The sequence below is a fragment of the Sceloporus occidentalis genome, unplaced genomic scaffold (genome assembly GCF_023333645.1).
Source record: "Sceloporus occidentalis isolate IW3139 unplaced genomic scaffold, rSceOcc1.0.p SCAF_4, whole genome shotgun sequence".
Lineage (NCBI taxonomy): Eukaryota > Metazoa > Chordata > Lepidosauria > Squamata > Phrynosomatidae > Sceloporus > Sceloporus occidentalis.
Genome location: NW_028316984.1, coordinates 29137180 through 29162361, shown reverse-complemented (window position 1 = coordinate 29162361; position 25182 = coordinate 29137180). Strand labels below are relative to the sequence as shown.

The following is a 25182-nucleotide window of genomic DNA, read 5'->3' as shown; positions in this document are numbered from 1 at the left end:
CACACCCACGTATGGAGCGGGCACGCTGTATACAAGATGCCTAGCATTTGTATTTCATGATCTCTGATACAAATTGCAAGAGATTTGTGCATGTATCTAGTAATGATATACCTGGTGTAAAATTAACACTTTATCCAGTGTTAAAGTCAAACATGCTCTTTAGAACCATATGAAGTTGTATATTTTATTTCTGGATGTGAGGACTGAATGAATATGGCAGCATAGGGGGAAAAAATTGGAAGCAGGGTCACTGTACTAATCATGTTAAAAATGACTCCCCCCATTCTTTCTATTCTTCTTTCCTTTTACACTGCCTTTTTAGAATTAAAATAAAATATATAAACAAAGTGAACACACACACACACTAGTGCAATATACTTTTCCAAGGTGAAATGCTTTTAGGTAATCTTCAAATTACTAATTTTCCTGATTTGTTGCAACAATATACTAATTATTGTTTGCTTGTATATTAAGGCATTTCAAAAATTGATGTATGAGGGGTAAAGCCAATGAAATTCTGCCTTCCCTGATTTGTAAAATGTTATTTACATTCTTCAGAAGCTTAGCCTGGTCATCCTAATTGATATATGCAAAATTGAACTTTGTTTAAAAATGAAATACTAATGTTGTTTTCACTATATGAGACAAGTTTCAAAGGTGATAAAATGCTTATTTTGAGTACTCTGTTTCCAAACATTCAGTTTCGGGTACTGCATGCTTCTGTGTGCTTTCAGTAAGCCTTTCCAAGTTAATGCATTCTTTAATAAATACTTTTCCAGCTAAACAAAAGGCATGGGAGCAGCTGTTTCACAAACTGGAGTTGAGCTTGCCCCAAAATGCATGGCTATTTTTTTTAAAAAAAAATTCATCTGAACAATAAAAAAGATGTAATGGATCAAATCTGCCAGGCTATTAAATCTCGATGACACAAAAATGGTGGCTTACAAGCTGTATAATTAACATGATAGTAAGTTTAATACATTTGTTTGTGTGGGCTTTTGCCCCACAATTGTTAAAAAGAAGAAAAGACATTCAAAATCTGCAAGGATTTTGAAAGAAAATAATTCTCTAATGGTTAATTATGAAACATGACTTCTTAACTGTCTTTACATTATACAGTTTATAGTCCTAAACTGCTTTTTTAAAATGCATTAGCAAAATACCCATCAGGATACTGGGTAAGAAGTAAATCCCCTCCCATACAAACAGATTCAGTGATCATCATATCGACCCTACTGCTGGACAGCAGAAAATGACATAGGCTTTTAAGATACAGCAATTCACTTAATTAATTGTTACTGTATACATAATTCTTTGCTTAATGCATTCTGAATGTTGGATATATTGCATGGATGAGATTTTTCTCAGACCTTTTTAGTTCTTCTTCTCTTGTTCCAATAGATTTCTCATTCTCTATTCAATCTGTCTGAAAATTTGTCCTCTATCCCAGATCTGTGTGATCTCACAAAGAATCAGCAGGGGAGAAGGAGGAAGCACATGTTCTCTGCTGTATGACCTCATGTTTTAGGACTACACATTACAAATATGGAGGAGCTTCTCCAGATTTATTATTGGAGAAGCTTGTATTACTGTACAAATGAACCACAAGCAATGAAACTGTTGTCCAGTTGGATATGGCTGATCAATTTTACTCAGACAATACTTCCTTAATGCCATTAGTCATATGCTGGAATCAAAAAAAATGAACTGAGCAGAAACTGAAGAACTCCCTAAACACTAAGGATTTTTATTTATAATTTATTCACTTGATTCATTCTAAGGGGAAAAAACCCTGTACAAATAAGATGCACGTGGTAAGCAGTAATACATGGAAGTTTAATCATTGTAATTCAAATTGTACCTGCATCTCATAGGGAACTCTATCCAGATGGCTATATCAGAAGCAGTTAACCCCAGTCAAAAGTTTTGACACAATATCAGGCATTCCTTGGGTAAGCAAGCAATTAATTAGCTCAAAGAACTGAAATGACACCATGCTTTAATCATTTAAAAAATAAACCAAAGACTTCTCTCAGGACAAATTATTTTAATTGGGTAAACCACTTGAATCCAATTGGGGGTGGAAAAATGTCAGGATAGACAGAAAACAAAGCCTACAACAACTTCTTATATAATTGTTGAAAAAGCTACCGATTCACTCCTCCATACATCCGACGTAGTGTTTCAAACACTTGCCCTACATTACAACTATAATTCTATTTACAAAAGCACAATAGTGATTTGTTATGCTCGCAAACTTTTGGTACAGTAAACTGCTCTTACAATGTATTATGTTTACACAATCAGTCTTAAAAGTCAGCCACTTTATTAATATAAAACATTGTTAAAAAACACCTTTTCACGGAAAAAGAACAACAGAAAGAAAGTATAATTTCTTGAAAATAACCAATTATTACTTTGAAGGCATAATAGTTACTGGCCTGAATTCAAGAGCCATTGTAGCAGAGAAGCAGGCCAAACAGCACAATGAGAGAGTGTTTATTATAAGAAAAGTACTTGTATTCTAGTAAATCACGACAACTTCCAATTCAGTCAGTGAAAACACATGCCTCTTCTTGCAGTCATACCCATACAATATTATATTCTCAAGACAGCTATGCAATACCACAGTGTCTTCCATATGCCAATGCCACACATGGTTGTTGTACCCCAACAATGAAACTATGACCATTAACATCTTAAGTTAAGAGATTCTTTAACTAAATAGTTTAAGCTTCCTTGCCAAAGCAATTACAATCTGCTATGCACACTTAATCACTTTCTGAAAATCTCCCAAACCTACATGTAAAGCACAAAGGAAAAGAAACCAATCTAAGGTCCCTTAATATCAGATGCAGAAATCTAATAAAATACCACATAAGCAATACTTGCTATTTGAGTTACCTATCATAAGAAAACTCCTGGAAGCATCAAGGATTGCATTTTCACTGGTGACATCTCTACTAACAGAAAGACGAGGACTGTTTTTATGAGCTATCTAGCTAGAGATTTAGCAATCTGATTGGTTTTTGAGGTTGCAACCTCTTCTCCTTTAGGAGCCCAGCTATTTGAAGAAAGCCAATACAAAAGCCCAATTCTACCCTAAAAGAGAGAGTGGTTTATAGTTTCAGACATTCTGGATTTTACTATTTTAGAATGATCAGCTTCAGTTGATAAACTAGCAAATATTGATAAGTTAAATTTATACAAAAGGCAGGCTTAAAAGTTGACATATCATTCCCCTGAGTTTTGTTCATCTAAAACTGGAGGAGTTATTGAGATTAAAGGTCACATGAACAGATAAGGCATGAACTCCATTACAATACAGTCACAGCAAACTGTATCTTTAATGTTAACCTAGCAACATTTGCAGCCGGACAGAAAACCCTAGATCTAGAAACAGAAAGCAAAACCACTCAAGCAGCAAATGACTGGCTACTTTACAGAATTTAAACCACACCAACCCATTAAATTGAGAAGTGGAATATTTCCACTCTTCTACTAATGCATTTTGCCTTATCGCAGCTGACTTATTCGTGATACATTATGCTTATTTTTCAAACTATCCATACTCCCTTCAACTCATTTGTTATCTCTAACATGACGCAGCTAGGCCTGCCCAGCTCCTAAAGCCTATTCTCTGAAGTATACCACTTAAATCTAACACTTTCAGAAAGTCTATTTCTCTCCCACACAGCTTGGAAAGAATAGCATTTGAGTCTTAGGAGTAAAAAGTCTTGTGGTAGATTACTAGAGAAGTGGCACTACAACTGTTCTTTTCACCAAGGAAAACAGCCAGTTGTGCCATATTTTGGTCAGATTGCTCCCATTCCATATTTTTTGTTCAGTACTTGTTGATTCCAAAGATTCTGACTCCATGAAGTTGTGGCAGCTTGGGAATTAGTACGCTTAGGAGTGAAGCAGTGTTTAGGATGAAGTGTGCTGGATCGTATTTTGTATAGAAGCTTGCTAGGAAATATCTGCAGAAAAAGAAGAGGTAGAATTAATACAGAGAAAGTTCAGGGATCAGACTAGAAGAAAAGAATCTATTCTGAAGGAAAGAAAGGTACTGAGTTACTAATTCTGTACCAATTATTAGCAAACAAAAGATGTCAATATCATAAAATACTCTCAAATGTAAAACCAAAGCAGACTTTCAAATTGATAGGGGTTTTATTGTTTCTCAAAACATAATTACCACCCACTAATGCCATTGCCCATTAAAAGCAATAGGGATTTAGAGTCTGAAATGCATGATTGGTTTTTGACTTTGAAATGATTACTTTTTCGGTAACTCTGATGAAAAACAGGAACATTGTAGATATGTGTGCAACTGGTTGAAAAACAAAGGCTCTCCACTGCTGGCCTCAAGGAGTTCCTTAAGATTGTTGAACCTTTGGAAAGATTACTCATATTTCACTAAAATGTTGTTCTGCTAGTCATTCAACTCAGCAAAGGAGTTTAATGATTTAATTTCCACTGAGAGCAAGGCAACTTCCAAACAAATGTGTTCCTAGAATCAGTAAGAATGTAACGGAGGGTTATTATGTTTATGATTCATGAACTACAAATAATTTCCCCAATAGAATAAACATTACTGAAATTTATCCTGGTGCAATATGAGACAGGCAAACAAAGTTTACACTTCAGCAGGCTACTACATTAAATCAGGGTTAAAAATACTTAATGCTGACTGCATTATATTATTATATAAAGCATTTTTTTCAAGTGAGCAAGGCATACTATATACATTGCTTCAGATATCATTACAATGACCAGTTAGAGCAGTAAGGGAGGGGAAAGGCAAAGAATCAGAGATTGACTTTCTACAGCCACCTGCTTAGTTTTTAGGTGAAGAAAGATTTGAAATGGGGAAGTCAAGCACATGCTATCAAGCTTATTTCAAGATCTGGATGATGAGACAAAACCAACTGAGTATATACTTATTACTTGACAACACAAAGAAGTTGCATAAATATGCTGCTGCGAAGTCTGACTCAGATTTAGGACCCCGTGCTTGGGTATTGCATCAGGGTTGTTTTAGAAATGGATGGAAGATTAAAGAGGAGGAAAATTAAATTTGGAGTCTTTGTGGCTGTGGATGCTTATACCCTGAATAGCAGTAGGATTGTTTTTTTCTAAGTGAATATGAACTGTTTGAGAACCTTGAGTTACTGAAAAAGAGTACTGTATATACTGGTACTACAAGTTGAGACATTTATGCCCCAGAATCGACCCTAAAATTTTGGGTAGACATATATAAGGGTCAATATATCAGTAGTGCTTAGAAAGGTCCTAAAGCAAGCAAGCCTTCTTTCTGCACCAATCTCCATTGAACACCAATTCCTTCCTTCTGCAGGGGGAAGCCTTTGCTTCTTATGGAAAAAAAACTCCCTATTTAAATCCACTTGCTTCTTTCTCTTGTCCCTTTCGCAAGACTTGCCTTTCTATCAAAAAGACTCTCCATTTAAATCCACTTGCTTCTTATTCTGGTCCCTTTTGCAAGATCTGGCTTCTTATGGAAACAACTCTCCATTTAAATCCATTCACTTCCTTTCTCAATCCAATGTTAAAACCTCTCATCCAGCACCTGGGAATCGGTTGGGAGAGGTCCTGAGAAGGAGAAGTGATGGAAGTGATATTTGCCTCTTTTCATCCTTCCTTATAGCCCCCTAAGTTTTACTCTCGACTTATCCACGGTTCATATCAAAACCCAGGATTTTGACCCTGAAACCTTCCCTTGACTTATACATGAGGTCAACGTACATGAGTATATAAGGTATGTAAAGCTGGAAACATATTGTAGAAGGTACTAAGCCTATTAGTAATCAGTTGTCATGGAGATTTGAGTTGTGCAATAGACTTTCCTATTTCTATGCAGGATTACCTGCTTAATCCTAAAAATGATGCTTATTCTGCCATTAAGAGAAATCCTAACTATATGAAAAAATGTATTTCTCCCTCAGAAACACAACCCAAAATTAATAAAAGATAAAACCTACACATCTGAACTATTTTTGGCAATTCTGTACAGTAACCCTTTGCAATATGAACTCGCCACATCCAGTGTCATTGTTTATAATTGTTTGGACCACCATTACTGCCATAATAGAACTTTTAAACCTACAATATTATTGGAGAGATTGTGAAGAATTTCCGTGAGGATGTAAACTGCACACCGTAGTCCAGCTGCTCCCAATGTGTCAGTAGTCTTGCTTTACCTTGGTCAGGTGTTTCAAAAGGTGTTCCTTTTACTGCATGTAAAAATACATACATTCCCTGTGAAGAAGAAAGGCAAACTGGGTAATCTGCAATTGTATCAAAGCTGCATAGAGCTTTGAAACATTAAACACTATTATTGACCTAGGACAGGAATTGGGTGTATCATTTGTACATCTTTATATCATTGCTAAAAGGTTAGACAAGAATGCTTATATAGAAGTCACTGCCAGAGAGTAAAACTTTCTGCCATAGGTGGCACTGAACTGAGCTCCCTACTTCATACTGTGAAAATTCAGATAATTAGTAAAAGAATGAACTGCATGACTAACAGGAAAATTGTAAGCTTACAACACTAGAACGGCATTCACCAATATAGCACTCTTCAGATGTTTTGGATAACAGTCCTATCCTCCCTATCCACTGGCCTTGCTGGTGAGGAATAATGGGAACTGTAGTTTGAACATAAGGAATTCCACCAAGGTCTCAATGAACTCAGCGGATTTGGTTCTAAATACAGACATACCCAGGACACATACAAGTCACACCCAAGTGACTACATCAGAACCTAATGTGTAACCCAAATAACCAGGAATACCTTAATTAAAAAAAAAATTGTTAGTGTCAGTGAAGCTACAACTGCCCTTTGGGTTAAAAATGAAGCTTATGGGCTGAATCATATTATACATTATTCAATATGGATCCCAGTAAGCAGCGTACATTGTCAGCAAGGGATAGTTAGCTGAATTAATTTGATCTTTCAGTTGCAAGCTAGGATAAATGCTGTTATTATGGGATGAATAATGCTGAATAAGAGCAAGGTCTATACACCAAGAGGTACAAAACATATGGTAAACCTCCTAGAACAATCATATAATTTTATAAGTAATTGAAGCTAATATAAATGTTACCTAGGTCTGTCTTGCAATAAGATAAAGCAACCTGGGTAAGGCAGTATCAGCAAGAGGGATGAAGGGTCTTTTTATGATGTGCATCTTGTGTTTTCATCCACATTGTCATGTTTTAAAATGATTTTTATAGTTTTAAAATTAATAGTATTTTAATATGATAGCCTTTTAATTGTGCTATGACTTTTTATTATCAAGTTTCTAGCTTTAACTAATCTTAATCTATTGTAAGCAGACTTGGGTCCCATGTCAGGAGACAGAACAAGCTGCCTGCTTCTGTATAAACTATGTCGCAAATCAACACTTTTAATTCCACAAAGAGAATTAATGGTGGCCAAAAGCAATTCATGATGGATTTGAAATAATTGATAGTACAGCGCTTTCTACAATATGTCCAAAGGTACCTCACTGCATTGGAAGTTATAAATTTCACTTGGTAAACATCAAGACATATAAAACGACCAACCACTTTAGCTAGCAGTCAAATTAAGAACATGCCTTCCCACATAGTATTATTCATATGTTTCCAGGTGTCAAGAAGTCTTTTAGTCCTTTCTAATAGAAATGCAGAGCAAAGCTCTGAGATTGCAAGTTCTTTTTTTTTTTGTAAGCAATCTGGTAGCCATGCCCATCCTAACTGAAATATTACTTGTATGCATGTAGTTTGGGAAGCAAGTAAAGCCTATACTGTATAAGGACAATTTATAAAATATGGCTCCATGTTGAAAAAAGAAAAAAAGCTAAAAATAGTAAGTTGTTGGATGAAATACAAAGTCTGGATGGAAAATTCAAGAAAAAAATTAATAAAGAGACTCAACAAAATATTAATTTACTTAAACAATGGTTTTTGTTGTTTACAGTCCAAAAATGAATGCCAACTATTATATCATAAGTAAAAGAATTTTGAATTTGCTAAGAAACCTGGGAAGTGGCTTTCTTATAAGCTGAGACAGGAAAATATAAAAAATAAAGAAATGAGATAAGGATCAGGGAAGGAGGTAAGTATGCAATAGATAATTCAAAAAATATTAAAAGCCTTTGAGAAATACTGTGAGGTTTATATGTAAGATACAATGAGATTATCTGGATAAACTCCAGTTGGATAAACTGCATCTAGAACAAAAGCAAAGTTTGAATGGCCCTGTGACAACTATGGGGCTTAATAGGGCAATTAAAAAGATTAAATCTGGAAAAGCTTATTATAAAACATTTTGAAGATAAATTTCTGGACCAATTAAAAATGGTTTGTGATGTGTTATTACAAAAAGGGTGGATGCCATTCTTGAACATGCCTATATTACAGTGATTTAATTAAATGTCTAATTAACAAATTGTAAGCTGCTCTGATAGCCTTGGCTGAAGAGCGGGATATAAGTAAATATCATCATCATCATCATCATCATCATTATTATTATTAAATATAACCCAGATGAGACATTAACAAAGAATTACATATCTATTCCATTACTATACAATGAGTATAAGATCTTTACTACTATTTTGGCAATCAGATTGCAAAAATCTATTTCTCAAAATATCCATGAAGATCAGAGTGATTTTTTTTTTGGCCAAAAAGGCAATTAATGAGTAATTTAAGAACTATACTAAATATCAATTAATATTTGGAACATCATAATCACAGCATGTCTATTTTTCTTTTTTTAGATGCAGAGAAAGCATTTGATATTTTTTCTTGGAATTACGTATCTCAAGTATTGGAGAGAAGGAACTTTGGTGGGAATATTATTCTGGCAATAAGACAATCTACTCAGTGCAAATGGTCTAGATTTTAGTAAATGGTACTGCAACAACATCAGTTGAAATACAAAAGGGCACTAGACAAGGTTGTCCACTCTCACCTTTACTGTTTATTTTGGTGTTGGAAATCCTGCTGAAAAATATTAGACAAGATGACAGAATCATAGAGTTGGAAGAGCCCACAAGGACCATCCAGTCCATACAGGATGACCCTTGCTATACAGGAATACACAAAGCACTCCTGACAGAGTAAGGGAGTGTGTTCCATTGTTGAACAGCTCTTACTGTTAAGAAGTTCTTCCTAATATTTAGGTGGAATCTCTTTTCCTGTAACTTGAATCCATTGCTCTGAGTCCTAGTCTCTGGAGCAGCAGAAAACAAGCTTCCTACTTCCTAACTTTCAAATACAGTCTGCCCACACCATCTGCGGGCTTGCCATCCGCGGATTTGAGCTCACGCCGACGGGCAAATCCAGGGGGACAAAATGGCACATGTGCCTGCGCTGCATACACAGTTCGGTGTGCAGGAGTGCGTCGATATTAGAATCAATGGGACTTGAGGTCCCGTGTTTTTTCCTGAAAGGACACATCTCTAGGTGTGTGTGTGTCCCCAGAACAAATCCCTCACATATACAAAGAGACCACTGTATTTAAACATGGCTATCTTATCACCTCTTAACCTCCTCTTCTCTGGGCTAAACATACCCACCTCCTTAAATTGATCCTCATAAGGCATGGTTTCCAGACCTTTCACCATCTTAGTCGCCCTCCTCTGGACACACTGCAGCTTTTCAACATTCTACTTGAATTGTGCCCAGAACTGTACACAATAATCCAGGTGAAATCTGACCAGAGCAGAATAATGGTACTATCACTTCCCTCAATCTAGATGCTATACTCCTATTGATACAGCCTAGAATTGCATTAGCTTTCTTACCTGCTTATCACAATTTCGACTCATGTTCAGCCTATGGTCTACAGACTCCTAGATCTCTTTCGCATGTACTGCCGTCAACCCAGGTATCACCTAGCCTATATCTGCGCATTTCATTTTTAGTGCCTAAATATAGCATCCTACATTTCTCCCTTATTAAATTCATTTGATTAGTTTTGGCCCAGCTTTCTAATCTGCTGAAGTAATTTTGAATTCTCATCCTATCCTCTGGAGTATTAGCTAGCTCTCCTAATTTAGTGTCATCTGCAAATTTGTTAAGTATGCCTTCTATTCCTTCATCCCAGTCACTGACAAAGATGCTGAATAGCACTGGGCCCAGGAGAGAAGCCTGTGGGACCCTGCTAGTCACTTCTCTCCAAGAGCCATTGTTGGGCACTCTTTAGGCTTGGTCAGGCAACCAATTACAAATCCACCTAACAATCTGACTGTCTAGCCCACTCTTTGCTTGCTTTTTTGCAAGAATATAATGGGGGACTTTGTCAAAGGCCTTATTGAAATCAAGATAAATTACATCCACAGCATTCCCTTCATCTTCTACCAAGCTTGTAAAAGAGATAATATTTGTTTGGCATGAGTTGTTTTTGAGAAATCCATGCTGACTTTTAGTAATCACACCATTCCTTTGTAAATGCTTACAGATTATTTGTTTAATGACCATGTTTAATCTGTGGAGTGAGAGTAAAGAAAGAACAGTATAAATTAAGGGTTTGTGCAGATGACCTTGTGATAATGATGCAAAACCCACTGGACCCAATGAAGGTGCTTCTAAAAATAAGGTGTTTGGGGCATACTCTGGGTTCAAAATTAACTGTGATAAAACAAAATTGTTGACTATTTATTTATTTAATTTCAAGGATTTATATCCCACCTTTCTCCCACAATGGGATTCATTCATTCAAATGATACTAAAAATTTCCTCAAAAGAGGAACTAACAGCTCTTTCAAATTTTAAAGTGGAAAAAGGTAATTATAAGTTTGGGAGTTACAATGACAAAGAATAATACAGTCAACTTTCCATATTCATGGATTTTTTTAATCCATGGATTCAAGCATCCATTGCTTGAAAATATTTTTAAAAGTATATCAATTCCCCAAAACAACCCCCCAATTTTGTCATTTTATAGAAGGGACACGATTTTACTATGCCACTGTAATTAATGAATTTTGAGCATCCACAGATTTTGGTATCCATGTGGGGGAGGGGTCCTGTAAACAAATACCAAGGGCCCACTGCAGTTTAATGTTTCAAAATGATTATGAGAAAGTTTGGAAAGAAATTAAAAGATACAGTCGGCCATCTGTATCAGTAGGCTAGCTATCTGTGGATTGGAGCATATGCAGATAGCCCTCCCACATAGCTGCACCAATGCAGTCACTTGTCCATTGGCAATAATGGGAGTTAAGGTCCCACACTTTTTAGTATCCATGGGGTGATCTGAAATGGACACCCCTCTGATACAGAGGGCTGACTGTGCTTAGAAAAATGGAGAAAGTTACATGGGCAAGAATCTCAGTAATAAAAGCAAATGTTTTGCCAAGGCTTTTGTTGTTGTTTTTCAAATGATCCCCATTATAAGAAAATATAGTGCAATATCAGAAAGAAATCTCAAGATATCTTTGGCTAACAAGAAAAACAAATAGAACTTAAAACAATGTTTGACGCTAAAGAAAGGGCATCTTGGGAGCTCCTAATATTAAATTATGTTACCAGGCTTGTTGTTTTGTAAGGCTGAAGAACGGATATTGCTTAGAATGAGGGACTCTTGCAACTTGAAGGGCATGATTTAAGATTTGTTGAAGTTTAGTATGATAAAATTAACACATACAACAATACCACAACAAACTACAAATCCCAGGATTCCATAGGAAGTATGACTGTTAAAGTAGAGTCAAACTGCATTAATTCTCCAGTGTGGCAGTAGCCCAAGTTCAAGACCGATCATCTGGCAAACTCATCTGCTTCTTAGAAAGTTTCCTTCCCTTGGCTTTGCCGCATAACATGTCTTAGTCCTAACTATTTCCTTCTGTTTCAAATGACGGTACTTACCAAATTGTGAATAACGTTGGTTAAGGTCCATGCAACTGGAACACTGAAGAAAGGAATGCTGAGCAAGACGATATGAAGCAAGCCAACGCCAAGCGCATACGTGAGCCACATCCCTCTGCTGTTCATTACTCTTGTGTTGGGGTTGACCTCACTGTGGGCAACTCCGACATTCATTTTCTCAAAAATAAATAAATCTGAAAAATAATGTCATAGAACGAAAGGTTTATGAGAGTGTATGCTAAGCAGAAATACTCACTATATTTCATATTCCACTATAGGACTATGAGTGATTCTGGAGCATTAAATGTGAACCTTATCTAAACATCAAGCATAAAAACTGTACACTGAAGTAATATTTATGTGAATACATGTTAAGGATAACCAGATAACTGTTGTTACATTTTCCTGTTTCGAGGGACAAAAAAAGAGCAGACTGAAAGACAACTGTACTGAGAAAAATAGAACTTTGAATACACTCAATAATATAATGCATTTTGCAACTCCAAGGACCCCAAACAGAACAACACAATTTACATCAACGAGGTTTGCTGAGTATTAACACTAGATGGAAACCAGATCCTGCGATAACTACACACCCATCAACCTTACCGGACCACAGGAGGGAAAGAGCATAACAACATATGCTTCCGGTCCAAGGAAAAAGAAGTGTGACTCACAAACAGGATCACAACACAGAAGACAAGTGAGCATACAGCCGTCAGGTTAGGAATCCATGGAGTTAATTATTCATGGGTTGCTGCTGTACTTGCCGCTGCCTCTGCTGTTACTTTATGTGTACAACTGGGGAAAACATGTTCTCTCTCTGCGTATTTCTAGGCCCTCTTTGGCCAACATCCCGAGTTGTGTGGTATCCCACTAGAGTACCTAGAAACACCTATGGAAGTGCGCTGTCGCTTTATTAATATGGTAAAGCACCCTAAAGCTGCAGTTTTCTCCCTCTTGTAGGGATCCTCCTCTGCCCCAGTTGAGGCCTGAGTGCAGTGCCTGGGCCATACTGCTCCATGCGCAGGCTCAGGTGCTGAGGAAAGTTACGCCGGGTTGGAAGTTATGCGGCGACTTTAAAACATAAAATACAATATAAAATTTAAAAAAGAAATAAAAATAAAGTGAGCCACTTCCTGACCCACTTCAAGGGGGCCTGTCCAGTCTGCAACCAAAGCTCTTGCAATACTCTCGCCCCTCCCTCCCTCCCTCCCTCCCTCCACATTCCTTTGGGTTAAGGGCACAGGACCCCTGCAAATAACAGAAACACCATGTTTTTACCTGAGAGAAGGACACCTCTCTAGGAATCTCTAGGTCCTCCAGCGCAACTCTGTGGCCAACGTCCAGCAGACACTGACCCTAGGACTGCCCTGGAGGAGCTACAGAGTCTCCTCTCTAGGAATCTCTAGGGCTTTCAGTGTGCCTTTTGGTTAAAGTTAACCATAGAGTTGCGCTGGAGGAGGACCTAGATATTCCTAGAGAGAACACATTAATCAAATGCCAAATCTGCAAACGTGGAGGGGTGCATGTAGCTGCAAGTTAAACCTTTCAGAGACCAAGCTGGGGATGTTTCAAGGGCTCTGCTGGTGCTCCTGTTGTTGAGTGCCTTCAAGTGGTGTGACTCACCTAACAGGACTCGAACCCTGATCCCCGCAGTCTTAATCCAGACCACAGCCCCGCCAGAACCACTGGCAGCAAGAGAGAGCCGTGAGACGGCGCAGTGGGCCAAAACACACCGCAGAAACAGCCCAGTTTGGCATTGCTTTAACCGCCCCTGGATGACTGCTGTAGGGGACACTGGGAATCGTAGTTCATCGTGGCGCCAGAGCTCTCTTCACAGAGGAGGCTCGGTGTCTCACGAACACTACAGTTCCCAGAATGCCCAGCGCCAAAGCCAAAGAGGGTCGCGAACTGGGCTACTTCTGCAGCCTTGAGTCACAGCTGTGGAAAGCGAGCCCCGAGGCCTCGGCGGCGTTGTTCCCCGAAGGCTCCCATCCGCCACACCTACCGCTCCTCCGCCGTGTCCCTCCGCGACCGCTCCCTTCAAAGCAGGAGGGCTGGCTCTATTTTCGCCTCGGAGTGTCTGAGCCAGACCTGACGATAACGACGACGCTGATGGGAGTGTGTGCAGAGACGAGGGATCTGATTGGTCGAGAGCAGGCCACGCCCCCTCCCTCCCCCCCTCCCTCCCTCCCAATCCACGCGGTGTCTCTCTTTCGCTCGCGCGCGTGAGTGGCGGCTGTTGCAACCGTTGTCCTGGCGCGTGGGTGTCGGGAACGCGCTCTTCCGAGGCTCAGGAGGAGGAGGAGGAGGAGAAGAAGGGGTGCCTTTCCAGGCGGAGGTATACACCTGGCGTTCGCTTACGTCACGCTTCAATCCCGGGCGGAGGAGGACTGTGAACAGAGCGTGACTGCAGGGCTTCCAGAGTCATGGTTTAGCTGCACGCTCTGGAACCCTGGGGCTTGGAGTCTGGCTCAGAACGCGCTCTGCTCTCACTGCGCAGAGGGTCCTCCTTGCCCAAGCAGCGCCCCGAACTACAACTCCCAGCATGCCACGCGGCAGCCCTTTCATCATCATCATCATCATCATCATCATCATTATTATTAATTGTTGCTGTGCAAAGGGCTTCAGAATTACCCCTTTTTATATATATCTAAATACCACACTTTTACCCTTTTGGAAATATTCCCCCCCCCCCGTAAATATGGCCATCCTCTGAGGCTGAGAGAGTGTGGCTTCAGGGACTGGCTTCCATGGTAGAGCTGGGATTATTATTATTATTATTATTACATGTATTTATATCCCACCCACTCCCCCCAAAAAAAAATTAGGGCACAAAGCATCTTCCAAACTGAAAGAGCAATACAGTTAAAAACCTACAAAAGCATGCATTAAAACAGAGTTAACTCAGCGCAGTATTAAAACACATCCTTCGTTAAAAGAATACGATACAGTTAAAAAGATAAAAGCGCTTAAAAACAACGCACAGCAGGTTTTGGAGTGGTGCAACTATCCACTGTGGCTAGGCTGCGTCTGCACTGCAGGAATTAATCCGGTTTGACAGCCCTTCAACTGGCCAGGGCTCTCTGACTGAAGGCTCACAAAACTACAGTTCCCAGAATTCCATAGCATTGAGCCATGGCAGTTGAAGGGGCGTCAAACCGGGTTATTTCTACGGTGTGGATGCAGCTTAGGAGCGTGCAGTGTCTCTTACGTACTTTTCATTTGCTTGTTGAAAGTTTTGTGTTGTGTTTTTTTATAAAGCGCCTATTAAGTAATCCAGTTGTTAGTAATGTTGGTCACAAATGCCCATGCTGCGAAATGTCAGTTAATACCGGAAACTTCACAAGATGCAACATCACCTGTTCCTTCTTCTAGATGAACACCTGTGGATGGCTGAATCAGTGGAAAAACAATCTGTGGACTGTATGCCAGTGCAGACATTCATCTAGTAAGCTTCAATGCATGAGAGCAATTGCATATGGGCATAATTGGACTTTACTAGGCCTTGCACTGTGCAGTAGCAGTGGGTTGTGATGTAGGAGGATATTATACACACAACTGATAATACATAATCTTCTCATTTGACATATTTAGCGCTCTGCCTTACAATTATGTACACCTGTAGAGAAAAACTATGGCCCCATACAGACTGCCAAAATAAAGCTGCTTTGGGTTACTTTGGAGGTTTGCTGTTTAAATGCTGCATGCGTCCAGAAGCTGTGCCAAAGCAGCACTCCTTTCCTTAGGACTAGATTGTGGCTTTGGCGTGGCATCCAGGCTCTTAGGACACATGCATCATTTAAACAGCAAACCTCCAAAGTAACCCAAAGCAGCTTTATTTTGGCCTGTCTGTATGGGGCCTATGAGTGGTTTTAAAAAACCCACAAGAGAGTATTTGTTTCTTCAAAAGCACATGCACTAGAAGTATGAAAGATGCCACGCTAGCATCATTCAGTCCCTCCCAGGAAACAGCTCCTAATATCCATTTGAAGGCACTTCATGCAATAACCCTTTCTCCTTCTTACCATGTTTATAAACTGCTGTATGAGTGAACTGTTAGTCCCATACACCTCTGATAGTCCATTGCCATTGGCCATAGTGATTGTGGTTTCTGGGAGTCGAATGCTGAAACATGTGGAGACCAATAGTTCCCCACTGCTGATGCGGACAATTCCCTCACAGATCAGAAAGACCTTTTTGTTGTCAACTGCCTTCAGATTGACTTTGCCTATGGCGACCCTTGGACAGTCGTATCATAGCCACCCTGTCCCCAACTGCCCTGCTCAGGTCTTGCAGATTCATGGCTGTGATCGAATCTGTCCATCTGGTATGTGATCATCCTCTTTTCTTATTGCCTTCCGCTTTACCAAGCATTATCATCTTTTCTAGTGAGTCCTTTCTTCTCATAATATGGCCAAAATGCGACAACATCAGTTTAGTCATCTTTGCTTCTAGGGAGAGTTCAAGCCTGATTTGCTCTAGAATTCATCCATTTGTCCCTTTAGCTGTCAGTGGTTTTTGCAGAGCTCTTCTCCAGCACCACATCTCAAATGAGTTGATTTTCTTCCTGTCAGTTTTTCCACTGCCCAGTTTTCACAACTATACATAGAAACAGGGAATACTATGGTGTGGACCATCCTGGTATTTAGTGATACATTTTTACACTTCAGGATCTTGTCTAATTCCTTGATAAGTGCCCGTCCAAGTCCAAGTCATCTTTTGATTTCGTGAGTGCAGTCTCCACTCTGATGAGGGAGCCCAAGCATGGAAAACCCTGTACTATTTTAGTGTCTTCGTTGTCTACTTTAAAATTATGTAGGTCAATATTTTTTTGTTAATGTTCAACTGCAAACCTGCCTTTACACCTTTTAAACACTGACTATTCCCATATAAAAACTGCTGCTCCAGATTTCACGGCAAAGCAAGCCTTAAAAGGCATTGTTTCTGCCACTTATAGCAGACAAGTTTAATTGCCTCGTGTGAAGTAAACGCCTCCCATTTGGCATTATAGTTTCCATCAAGAGCAGAATCTGGAAAACGTATTTTATACCCATCTTACGGTTTTGGCATTACCTTTCTATGGTGTTGGGATTCTGTGCTCCTGTGAGGCAAGTGACTATGCTGATTGGAGCACCATGGCTGATAGCATCTCCACAGCATATTTGGTAGATACATGGAATATGGCAATCATAAATCAGGGAAATCTGGAAACAGTATGGAATATATATCTTGCTCTGAAATAGCAAGAAACAATGAAATTTGAATAAAACTTAAAATACTATTAAAACATTTTTAAAACACAATGCAAATCCAATTATGTTTATAGCATTATAATGTGATTTTTTTCTCTTTTAGATTTGATACAGAAAATCTTGAAATGAAGCAATTGCCAGCAGAAACTGTCCGACTTCTTTCAAGTTCACAGGTTATCACATCAGTTGTCAGTGTGGTCAAAGAACTGATAGAGAATTCTTTAGATGCTAATGCAACAAGTGTGGATGTTAAGTTGGTACGTTGTGTGAAGTTGGAATTGTGATGAATATATATGTGGAAATACATTTATATTTCCTAATACATTATGAAGGTGCCAGTGATAGACTTGAATTTTGTATTGTTTTCAGCATCTCTCCTTTATTGCTACATTAACTCAGTTCTATTAACACCAGTTCATTTAGAATTAATTTTGGATGCATTGTACAGTAGGCCATAAATGTATTCCAACAGCATATGAGTAATTGAAAGCATCTCTAAACTTGTCCATGTGAGGCAAGCTGAATTTCAGTGAAACCTGGTTTTACATTTCCGCAAGTCATTCTGGCCGTTCCTCTGATTTGGAAATGTTAGCTTTTACAAGTATTTTCTTGAGCTACAGTTATGTAAGCATAACTGCAGAGCTCCTTATTGAGTTCAGATTGCCATGCATGATAAATTGGTGAGCGCTTTCAGATGTCATTGTCCATACATGTCTTCTGCAGTTCAGAGAGATGTCTGTGAAACCCTTTTCTTTTTTTCCATAATGAAATCTTCTATGAGGCAAAAGCAACAGAATTCTCTTAAAATATTTTGTCCAGTAATAGAAAATGTCTTATTTTCTGAAATGAATACCAGGTGTGTGTGAATATCTTTATATAAAGTCAGAGTCAGGGATGAATAGGTTGATGATCTCAGATAGATTTAACTTGCCTTCTGGAAAGTTGCATTCTGGCTGCTTTTCTATTTTTTAAAACTGAGATTTTAATTCATTTATTTGGAAATTATTTCCACTAAAATTAATGAGATTTAGGAATTGCCATGTGAATAAGCACTTGCTGTTCCTAAGTGGGAAATGTAAGAAAGACAAGCAATTACAACCTTGTACAGTGGGCCCTTGTTATCCGCTGGAGTTTGGTTCCAAGACTCCCCATGGATAACAAAATCTGTGGATGCTCAAGTCCCATTCAATTCAAGAGCATAACAAAATAGTGCCTCTTATATAAAATGGAAAATCAAGGCTTCTATTTGGAAATTATACTTTTTCTGAATATTTTCAAGCCATGGATGCTTGAAAAAAATCCATGGATAAGGATCTGTATTTCCAGATTTTTTACAAACTTGTGTGTATATGTTAAATAGTCTTTAGATTATTGAAGGGGTTCTTGATTAAATATCTCATGTGGAAAATCATCCTTAGTAAAGAGTGATGGTTTGTGGGATTCAGGGGTTACACATGGGCTTCTCCAAAGAATACATTTGGAAAAATGTGAATAATCTATTTTAATTAGTAAAAACTCTTTAGGTACTAGTAATCCAAAACAAAGGAGATTTCTAGATTTTTTTTTGAAAACATCTTTGTAGATACACTGTTACAGATGGTGTGTAAACTTTATGAAGTCGAAGGCTTTCATGGCTAGCATCCATAGTTTTTTGTGGGTTTTTCAGGCTCTGTGGCCATGTTCTAGAAGAGTTTATTTCTGACGTTTCACCAGCATCTGTGGCTGGCATCTTCAGAGAATGGCCTTGAAAGCCTTTGACTCCACTCTGCTTGCAGTGTTGCATGTAGGAGCTGTTTTTATTTATCTAACCATTAGATATTCTGAAAGTATTAAAGAGTCTGAAACAGATTCTGAAAGTACCTGACTCATATGCAAAGCAATCAGAAATGTCAAATAGTTTATATATGGTTATGAAGAAACCGTCAAGTTCTATGCATCCTTAGTTCAGTTTCAGTGCAGCTTTCCAATAGTGTGTTACCTAACCTTTTCTTTTAGCAGAAAAAGCCAATTAGCTCCTTATTCAGAGTAGTTTCATTGAATCTCTTATAGCACTTATGGAAAAGCTGACCATGTACAGTGGTATCACCTGGGATTTGGTTACAGGGATAACAAAATCTGTGGATGTTCATGTCCAGTTATATACAGTGGCATTGTAAAATGGTGTCCCTTATATAAAATGGCAAATCAAAGTTTGCTTTTTGGAATGTATATATTATTAAAATATTTGCAAGCCATGGATGCTTGAATCCGTGGGGAAAAAATATCTGGATATGGAGGGCTGACTGTACATGCCTGAAAAAGTAAGGACTAACCACATAACACATTCCTTATAATGTAGATCCCAATTTATTAATTGTTCTAACTAGAATAATGGTCAGTATTGTCCCCTTGTTTCACATAGTAACTAATGGAAAGATTTACTTACTAAATAATGTAACTACTTTATGTGACTGAAAAATGCTGTGCTTTTTGTGCTTCTTTGCAGTGCTGATTGTATGAATCTTGTGACTTTTTTTAAAAAATCTGTAATTATATAAAGTTTACTAATTTTTAAAAAAGTATTCAGAAGAAATCACCTGTACAAGATGGTTTGATGTGCAGACAGAAGTAGCCTTTTTCCCATTTTTCTCCCAGACTATGAATGCACTTCACTCAGAAATGTATTCAGTTCCTTCCTGCTCTCACTGTTTTTAGGAATGGCATCACCACACATTTCTTCAAGCTAGCCTTTTAAACCTTTTCAGTTTTTATTATTCTGAAAATACCTGTACACACTGTGATAATGTTAATCGTTTTAATTGTTTAATGGCTCTTCATTTGTTTCAAATGAGACTTGTTAGTCCCCTTAAGTTTTTTTTTTTTTTTTTGAATGACAAGGCTTTTCAGTAAAGAAAGCACTTTCTAAAGTTCTGCACTGCGCTGGTCAGTATGTAGAGAGATCTTGTAGCACCTTTGAGACTAACTGAAATAAAGACGTTGGCAGCATGAGCTTTCGTAGACTTCAGTCTACTTCATCAGATGCATTTGGTGGAGTGGAAACTAGGGACAGTGCTGATCAGTAAGGCTAATAATTGCAGTAGCATCTCAGAGTCTATCCAGAATTAAGTTGAAATGTTAGACAAAGAACATAGAAAATAGCTCTGTGTATTACAGCACTGATCAAAATTATTTAGCTGCTTGAAGTGGTGCCCAAATGGCATTCCCCACACTAGAATCAACACCTTAATAAATCTTGCTTCACCAGTCAAAATACTATGTATACTTTAATGTGGCATCCCTGTTTTTCCTCTGAAGTCAGTTGCTTTGCCTCTACAGTATAGCATGGCTGACTGGTGTTTGGGGATGGGGAGGGTTACTGATCTTTCCCCCTCTCTCCTGGCAGCAGCTCCTCTACTCCATAAGGTCTTGCCTTGATGTTTGGGGTAGCCTTAAGGGTAAGTGTGGGGGAGGCTGCTTTTTAGACAGGGACACTAAAAAGTACTTCATGATGTACTGTAAACACAACGATTTGCTTGCAGTTCATAATTCGTAGCTCTTTAGATATGAGTTCATAGTGTAAGGTTTTGGAATTTCAAACTCCAGTTGGCTTTCATTCTGTCCTGAAAGAATTAAGATCACAGTGTTTTATTTGTAGCATTTCTACCCTGCTGTCCAGCTGGAAAGGCTTCCAGTCTGGGCTTTGTATGTATTAACAGAGCACTTTGTGAAGAAGAAGAGGAAGAGAAAAAAAATAAGGCAACAGAATTCCTATTTTTAGGGTTACAGTCCCCAAATGTGTCAGACACAAGAAAAGGGTGTGGGGAGAGAAAAGGAAAATGAAAAAAAAATAGGTTTTAAATATTAAAGATTTTCTTTCTGGTGGATTGACTGTTGGATGACAGTTGGAGGAGATGCAAGCCCAATGAGCTGCCTGAAGAGGGCTGGTGGTGCCCCTGCTTTTCTTCTCTCCATCTCCACAGAAGGGTATAGAAGGGTTGTAGGATGTCCTTGAGAAGAGACAAAATCAGGTGGAGCAAGTTACTTAAGAGGGCTTTTGTTAAATTGCTAATTCGGAAAGCACTAAGGAGCATGGTTGAGTCTAAGAGATGCATCAGTGGTGGGAGAAGAGTTTCCTATCTGCCGAGTCTCTCATCTATATTCACTTACCAATTTTGCACTGAATTCAGGGCTTGTGGAAGCCAAATCAGATGATTTTGGTTGAGGATGGAGAGTGCAGATCTTTATTCTGGCCAGCAGAGGATGCCACAGTCTGTTGTTTACAGAAAGTTTACCATATTTTTTCAACTACATACTGGGTAGAATGACATGCAGGATAGAATGCTACAAGTATGAGTGGGTGCCATTATAGTCTACAGTACAAAGCATAGGAACTATCCTGGTGTTAAGCATACTTAGAAGAAAGCTCAATTAAAATCAGTGAGAGTTTCTGGTGAGTAAATGTGTTTTCGTCTGGACTGTAATAATAATAAAATAAAAACGTCTTAGACCATTTCTTTTGAAGGGAGAGAGCAAAATTCAGTTTAGAACAAAAGTAATTATTTCAGGTGAGAAGTATTTGAAGATTTCTGTATTCAGTGATAAAAGTATCCCTAAAAAAAGGCATAAACAAACAAACAAAAAACTGCCCTTGTTTCAGTCCGGCTTGTTTCACTGTAATTTGAATTTGTTTTGCATCAGTTAAATGGTCTGTTTCTGCATATTTAAAATGAGATAAGCAACATGATACAACCTGAATTTGTATGTAATTCTAACTATGGTTCAGACTTACAATATAGTAAGGAGCAAGTTCACGTGCTCCCCATTTCCCTTTCCTCTTTTAGCACGACTACAAAGAAATTGGAAACTTGGACTTCAGTTACAAGTTGAAAAGCAATTTATGGTAAAGCCAAAAAAGTTCTTAATCTTAATTATGGTTTGTTGAAACAAATCAACTTCACATACAGCTTGAGTGTCCCTTATCCAAAATGCTTGGGGGAGAAGTGTTTTGGATTTTTTCCAGATTTCAGAATTTTTACATATACTTAATGAGGTATCTTGGAGATGGGACCCACCCTAAATACAAAATGCATTTTTGTTTTATATACACCTTATATACTTAGCCTGAAAACAATTTTTAAATAATTTTATGCACGAAACAAAGTTTGTATACATTGAGCTCTTTGAAGTCCTTGAAAGCAACAAAATACGATTTTCATGGTGAGGCTTTAGCCTCAGTTCATTCCAAATCACAGGTAAAGTGCCAATATAATTTCAGATTTTTGTGTGCTTGCAAAATGTATTGCAAGTGCTGTATCACTGCAGGCAGTGCAGAAAGCAAACGTGTCACTATCTTAGCCACCCATGTAGACAGTTTAGGAATTTGGAGTAGTTTGGATTTTGGAATTATGGATAAGGGATACTCTGTCCTTACTGTAGCTTGGAATTTTGTTTCATTCACATAACCAGGATGATAGACAAGATAGACTTTGATCTGATCCAGTAAGACTGTTGGTAGTTTGTTTCTCTTCTTTTCCTTATCCCATATGACCACTATATAGCATCCTCATTCAAACTATTGCATTTTTACTGTACTAAACCTTTTCTTTGTTGGTGAGGCACTCCTGGAATGAAAGTTTAGTAGATGTAGTAGTATTTGATTTGACTCAGATTTTTTCAGTCTTAGTGCCATATCATTTAGCTGAGTTGCTAGTTTTTCAGCACAGCAAAAATTTGTCTGTAAGACTGAGGATATATTATGCAGTATCTTTAGCCCGTAAAGGGGTTTACTGAAATAGACCTCTGTACTGAACAGTGTTGAGATAAACATAGTAAAGCTTTGTAGTCTTGGTCTTTCTGTAACTGATAATATTTTATTCTGTGTTTTTTTAAATAGGAAAACTATGGTTTTGATAAGATTGAGGTGCGAGATAATGGTGATGGGATCAGGGCAGCTGATGTCCCTGTCATGGCAATGAAACACTACACCTCAAAAATAAGCTCTTCTGAAGACCTTGAAAGCTTGATAACATATGGTTTTCGTGGTGAAGCTTTGGCCTCAATTTGTTCCACGTCAGAGGTAAACGACCAATGTAATTTTTGTGTGGTTGCAAAATGTGGTTGCAATATCAGTGCAGGTAATTCAGGGAAAATCATTCATTGTGACAGGTGTGACAGTAATTTAACATACACCATAGATTGATGGAAAGTAATCCCAGAAGTTACAGTGTGGCTTCCATAAGAGATATACTGTTAGTAATGTCTTTGCTCAACATCTAGTTCTCTGTTTGGCATGTTATGTATCCAGACTGTGAAATTAAAGCAGTTTGACACCACTTTAACTGCCATGACTCTATTTTAAAGAATCCTGGGATTTGTAATTTGGTTAGCACCAGAGCTCTGTGACAGGCGAGGCTGAATAGCTCACCATAAATAGGACAAAAGAAGGTTACCTTATGCTTCTACTATTCTCAGTCAGGCTGAAAACTGCAGGTGGGGTCATTCGTCTTCTGATCCTGAAGGGAATTTACACCATCATGCCTAGTTATCACAGCTGCAGCAGACTACTACAGGGAACAAAAGGTGCCTGACACTTGACATCATGCTTTTTATTGTTAGGTTCTGATCACAACAAAAACAGCAGATGAGGATTTTAGTACCCAGTATATTTTGGATAAAAGTGGTCACATAATTTCTCAGAAGCCATCTCATCTTGGACAAGGTATGGATTTACAACATTTATTTTTCTTCTGATTTACAAATACCAGTCAAGGAGTATGTTATTGACTAATTGTCTCGGATGATATTTTAAAATGTAATAGATAACACAAGTCATGATTTTCAAAACACAGAAATGGGTCAATTTAGTTTTTAAAAATCAACACTGAGTCTTCAGTTTCTGTATTCTGAATGACATATATAGTACAATCCTATTCATGTTAAACACATATTTATCCCACTGTTTTTAGTTAAACTAATCCTTAAGTGTATTTGTATGCACAGGCTCACGTTCTCCTGTCTGAATGATGCAGGCCATTAACCCCAGACTGGGATCAGCTAGTTTGGATGTTGGTCTGGTGGTCCTGGTCTGATCCGAGTCCAAAGGGACCTTAATCTGGTCCAAAAAGACCATCTGTTTGGCACAATTTTTCCAGGAAACTTCACAGCAACATCTGGCAGACCAGCCAGCCCCACATACCCATACCTACTGCCACTGTCAAATTTGTCCCAGAGGCCCCCACCACAGCCTCTGACATTGGAAGGGAGTGCCTGCCTGCCACATGGGTGTAGCCTGGTGCCCTGTTTCTGCCCTTATAGAAACATCAAGGGCCTTCAGGACAGACACAACAGTGGTGACTGGTATAGAGACCACAGTGGCAGTGGGTCCCTGACGTGGTGGGCAGGCATATAAACATCTGCCTGTCATCATGCTGGCCCAGAAACTGACCCAGATTGGACCCAGGGGCAGGATACCACAGGCCTGGCCTGTACTGTCTGGCCTGTCTGCTCATGCCTCTAGAAATTTTTAAAACTAAGTTTTGTTGTAAGTAGTCATCTTCTGTTTTAAAAACAAACTTCTAGGAAATGCACATTTTGTTTTAAAGATAATTCACTGTGAAACAAGGAGCACTTTACTCACACATTTTAAATGGAAAATGCTTCTTTGAATGTGGTGTGTGGAGTATTTTTGCTGCAGTAACGATAAGGTATGTGGCCTCTATAAGCTTCCAGATGTTCCCAATCTAATAGAATAAAGAAAATTGCATTAACAAGATTTAGGTAAAATTTAAAAACGTGAAATTAAATTTTGGATGATACAGCATAACTGGATTCTCTACTTACACATTGGATCCCAAACCCATGATGTCATGACATGGTTTTTAGGTTTTTCTTTTTTTGTTTTTTAGTGTTGTTTGCATTTAAGTAACACTTTCATAAAGTTCAAAAGAGGCTTAATTTCTTTTTCATGTATAACTTTTTTCTTAAAATAGTTTGTACATCCAACATAAACAACTAAAGTGTTTGAGTGTGGGATCAAATTTTGGCATAGTGTTACTTCCCA

The 25182-nt window shown here is 38.4% G+C and overlaps 2 protein-coding genes across 8 annotated transcripts in view; one reads left to right on the top strand and one right to left on the bottom strand.

The window, feature by feature from the left end:
* Positions 1–1719: 1719 nt before the first annotated feature.
* On the bottom strand, positions 1720–14023 carry ORMDL1 (ORMDL sphingolipid biosynthesis regulator 1). Of its 2 annotated transcripts, none has more exons than XM_089519603.1 (4): positions 13516–13882; positions 11887–12080; positions 6128–6279; positions 1720–3980 (listed from the first exon to the last, which is right to left on the bottom strand). In XM_089519603.1, the coding sequence occupies exons 2-4, from the start codon at positions 12058–12060 to the stop codon at positions 3845–3847; spliced, it is 462 nt and encodes a 153-aa protein (XP_089375729.1). In that variant the 5' UTR covers positions 12061–12080; positions 13516–13882; the 3' UTR covers positions 1720–3844. The 2 variants fall into 2 exon arrangements, with proteins under 2 accessions (XP_089375729.1, XP_089375728.1); XM_089519602.1 differs by lacking the exon at positions 13516–13882 and adding an exon at positions 13898–14023 and having other exon boundaries at positions 1723–3980.
* A 70-nt stretch (positions 14024–14093) lies between these two features.
* The window catches only part of PMS1 (PMS1 homolog 1, mismatch repair system component), a 46629-nt gene continuing 35540 nt past the window's right edge, over positions 14094–25182 (top strand). For 2 of the 6 annotated variants that reach the window (XM_089519601.1, XM_089519595.1), the window contains exons 1-4: positions 14094–14230; positions 17248–17401; positions 23017–23199; positions 23739–23841. In XM_089519601.1, the coding sequence (XP_089375727.1) occupies positions 17270–17401; positions 23017–23199; positions 23739–23841 (418 nt within the window). In that variant the 5' untranslated portion in view covers positions 14094–14230; positions 17248–17269. Of the gene's footprint in view, positions 14231–14572; positions 14646–15070; positions 15341–17247; positions 17402–21964; positions 22024–23016; positions 23200–23738; positions 23842–25182 lie in introns of those variants that run through there. The other 4 variants (XM_089519596.1, XM_089519598.1, XM_089519597.1 and 1 more) reach the window with 4 other exon arrangements.

Bases quoted from the DNA above. Each gene is read 5' to 3' on its own strand.
- ORMDL1 (XM_089519602.1), bottom strand. From the start codon at position 12,060: ATGAATGTCGGAGTTGCCCACAGTGAGGTCAACCCCAACACAAGAGTA. The intron at 6,280-11,886 runs GTAAGTACCGTC...TCTTCTTCACAG, and splicing joins CCAACGTTATTCACAATTTG to GGAATGTATGTATTTTTACA. The intron at 3,981-6,127 runs GTAGGTTTAAAA...CTTTTTCTGCAG, and splicing joins ACAATCTCTCCAATAATATT to ATATTTCCTAGCAAGCTTCT.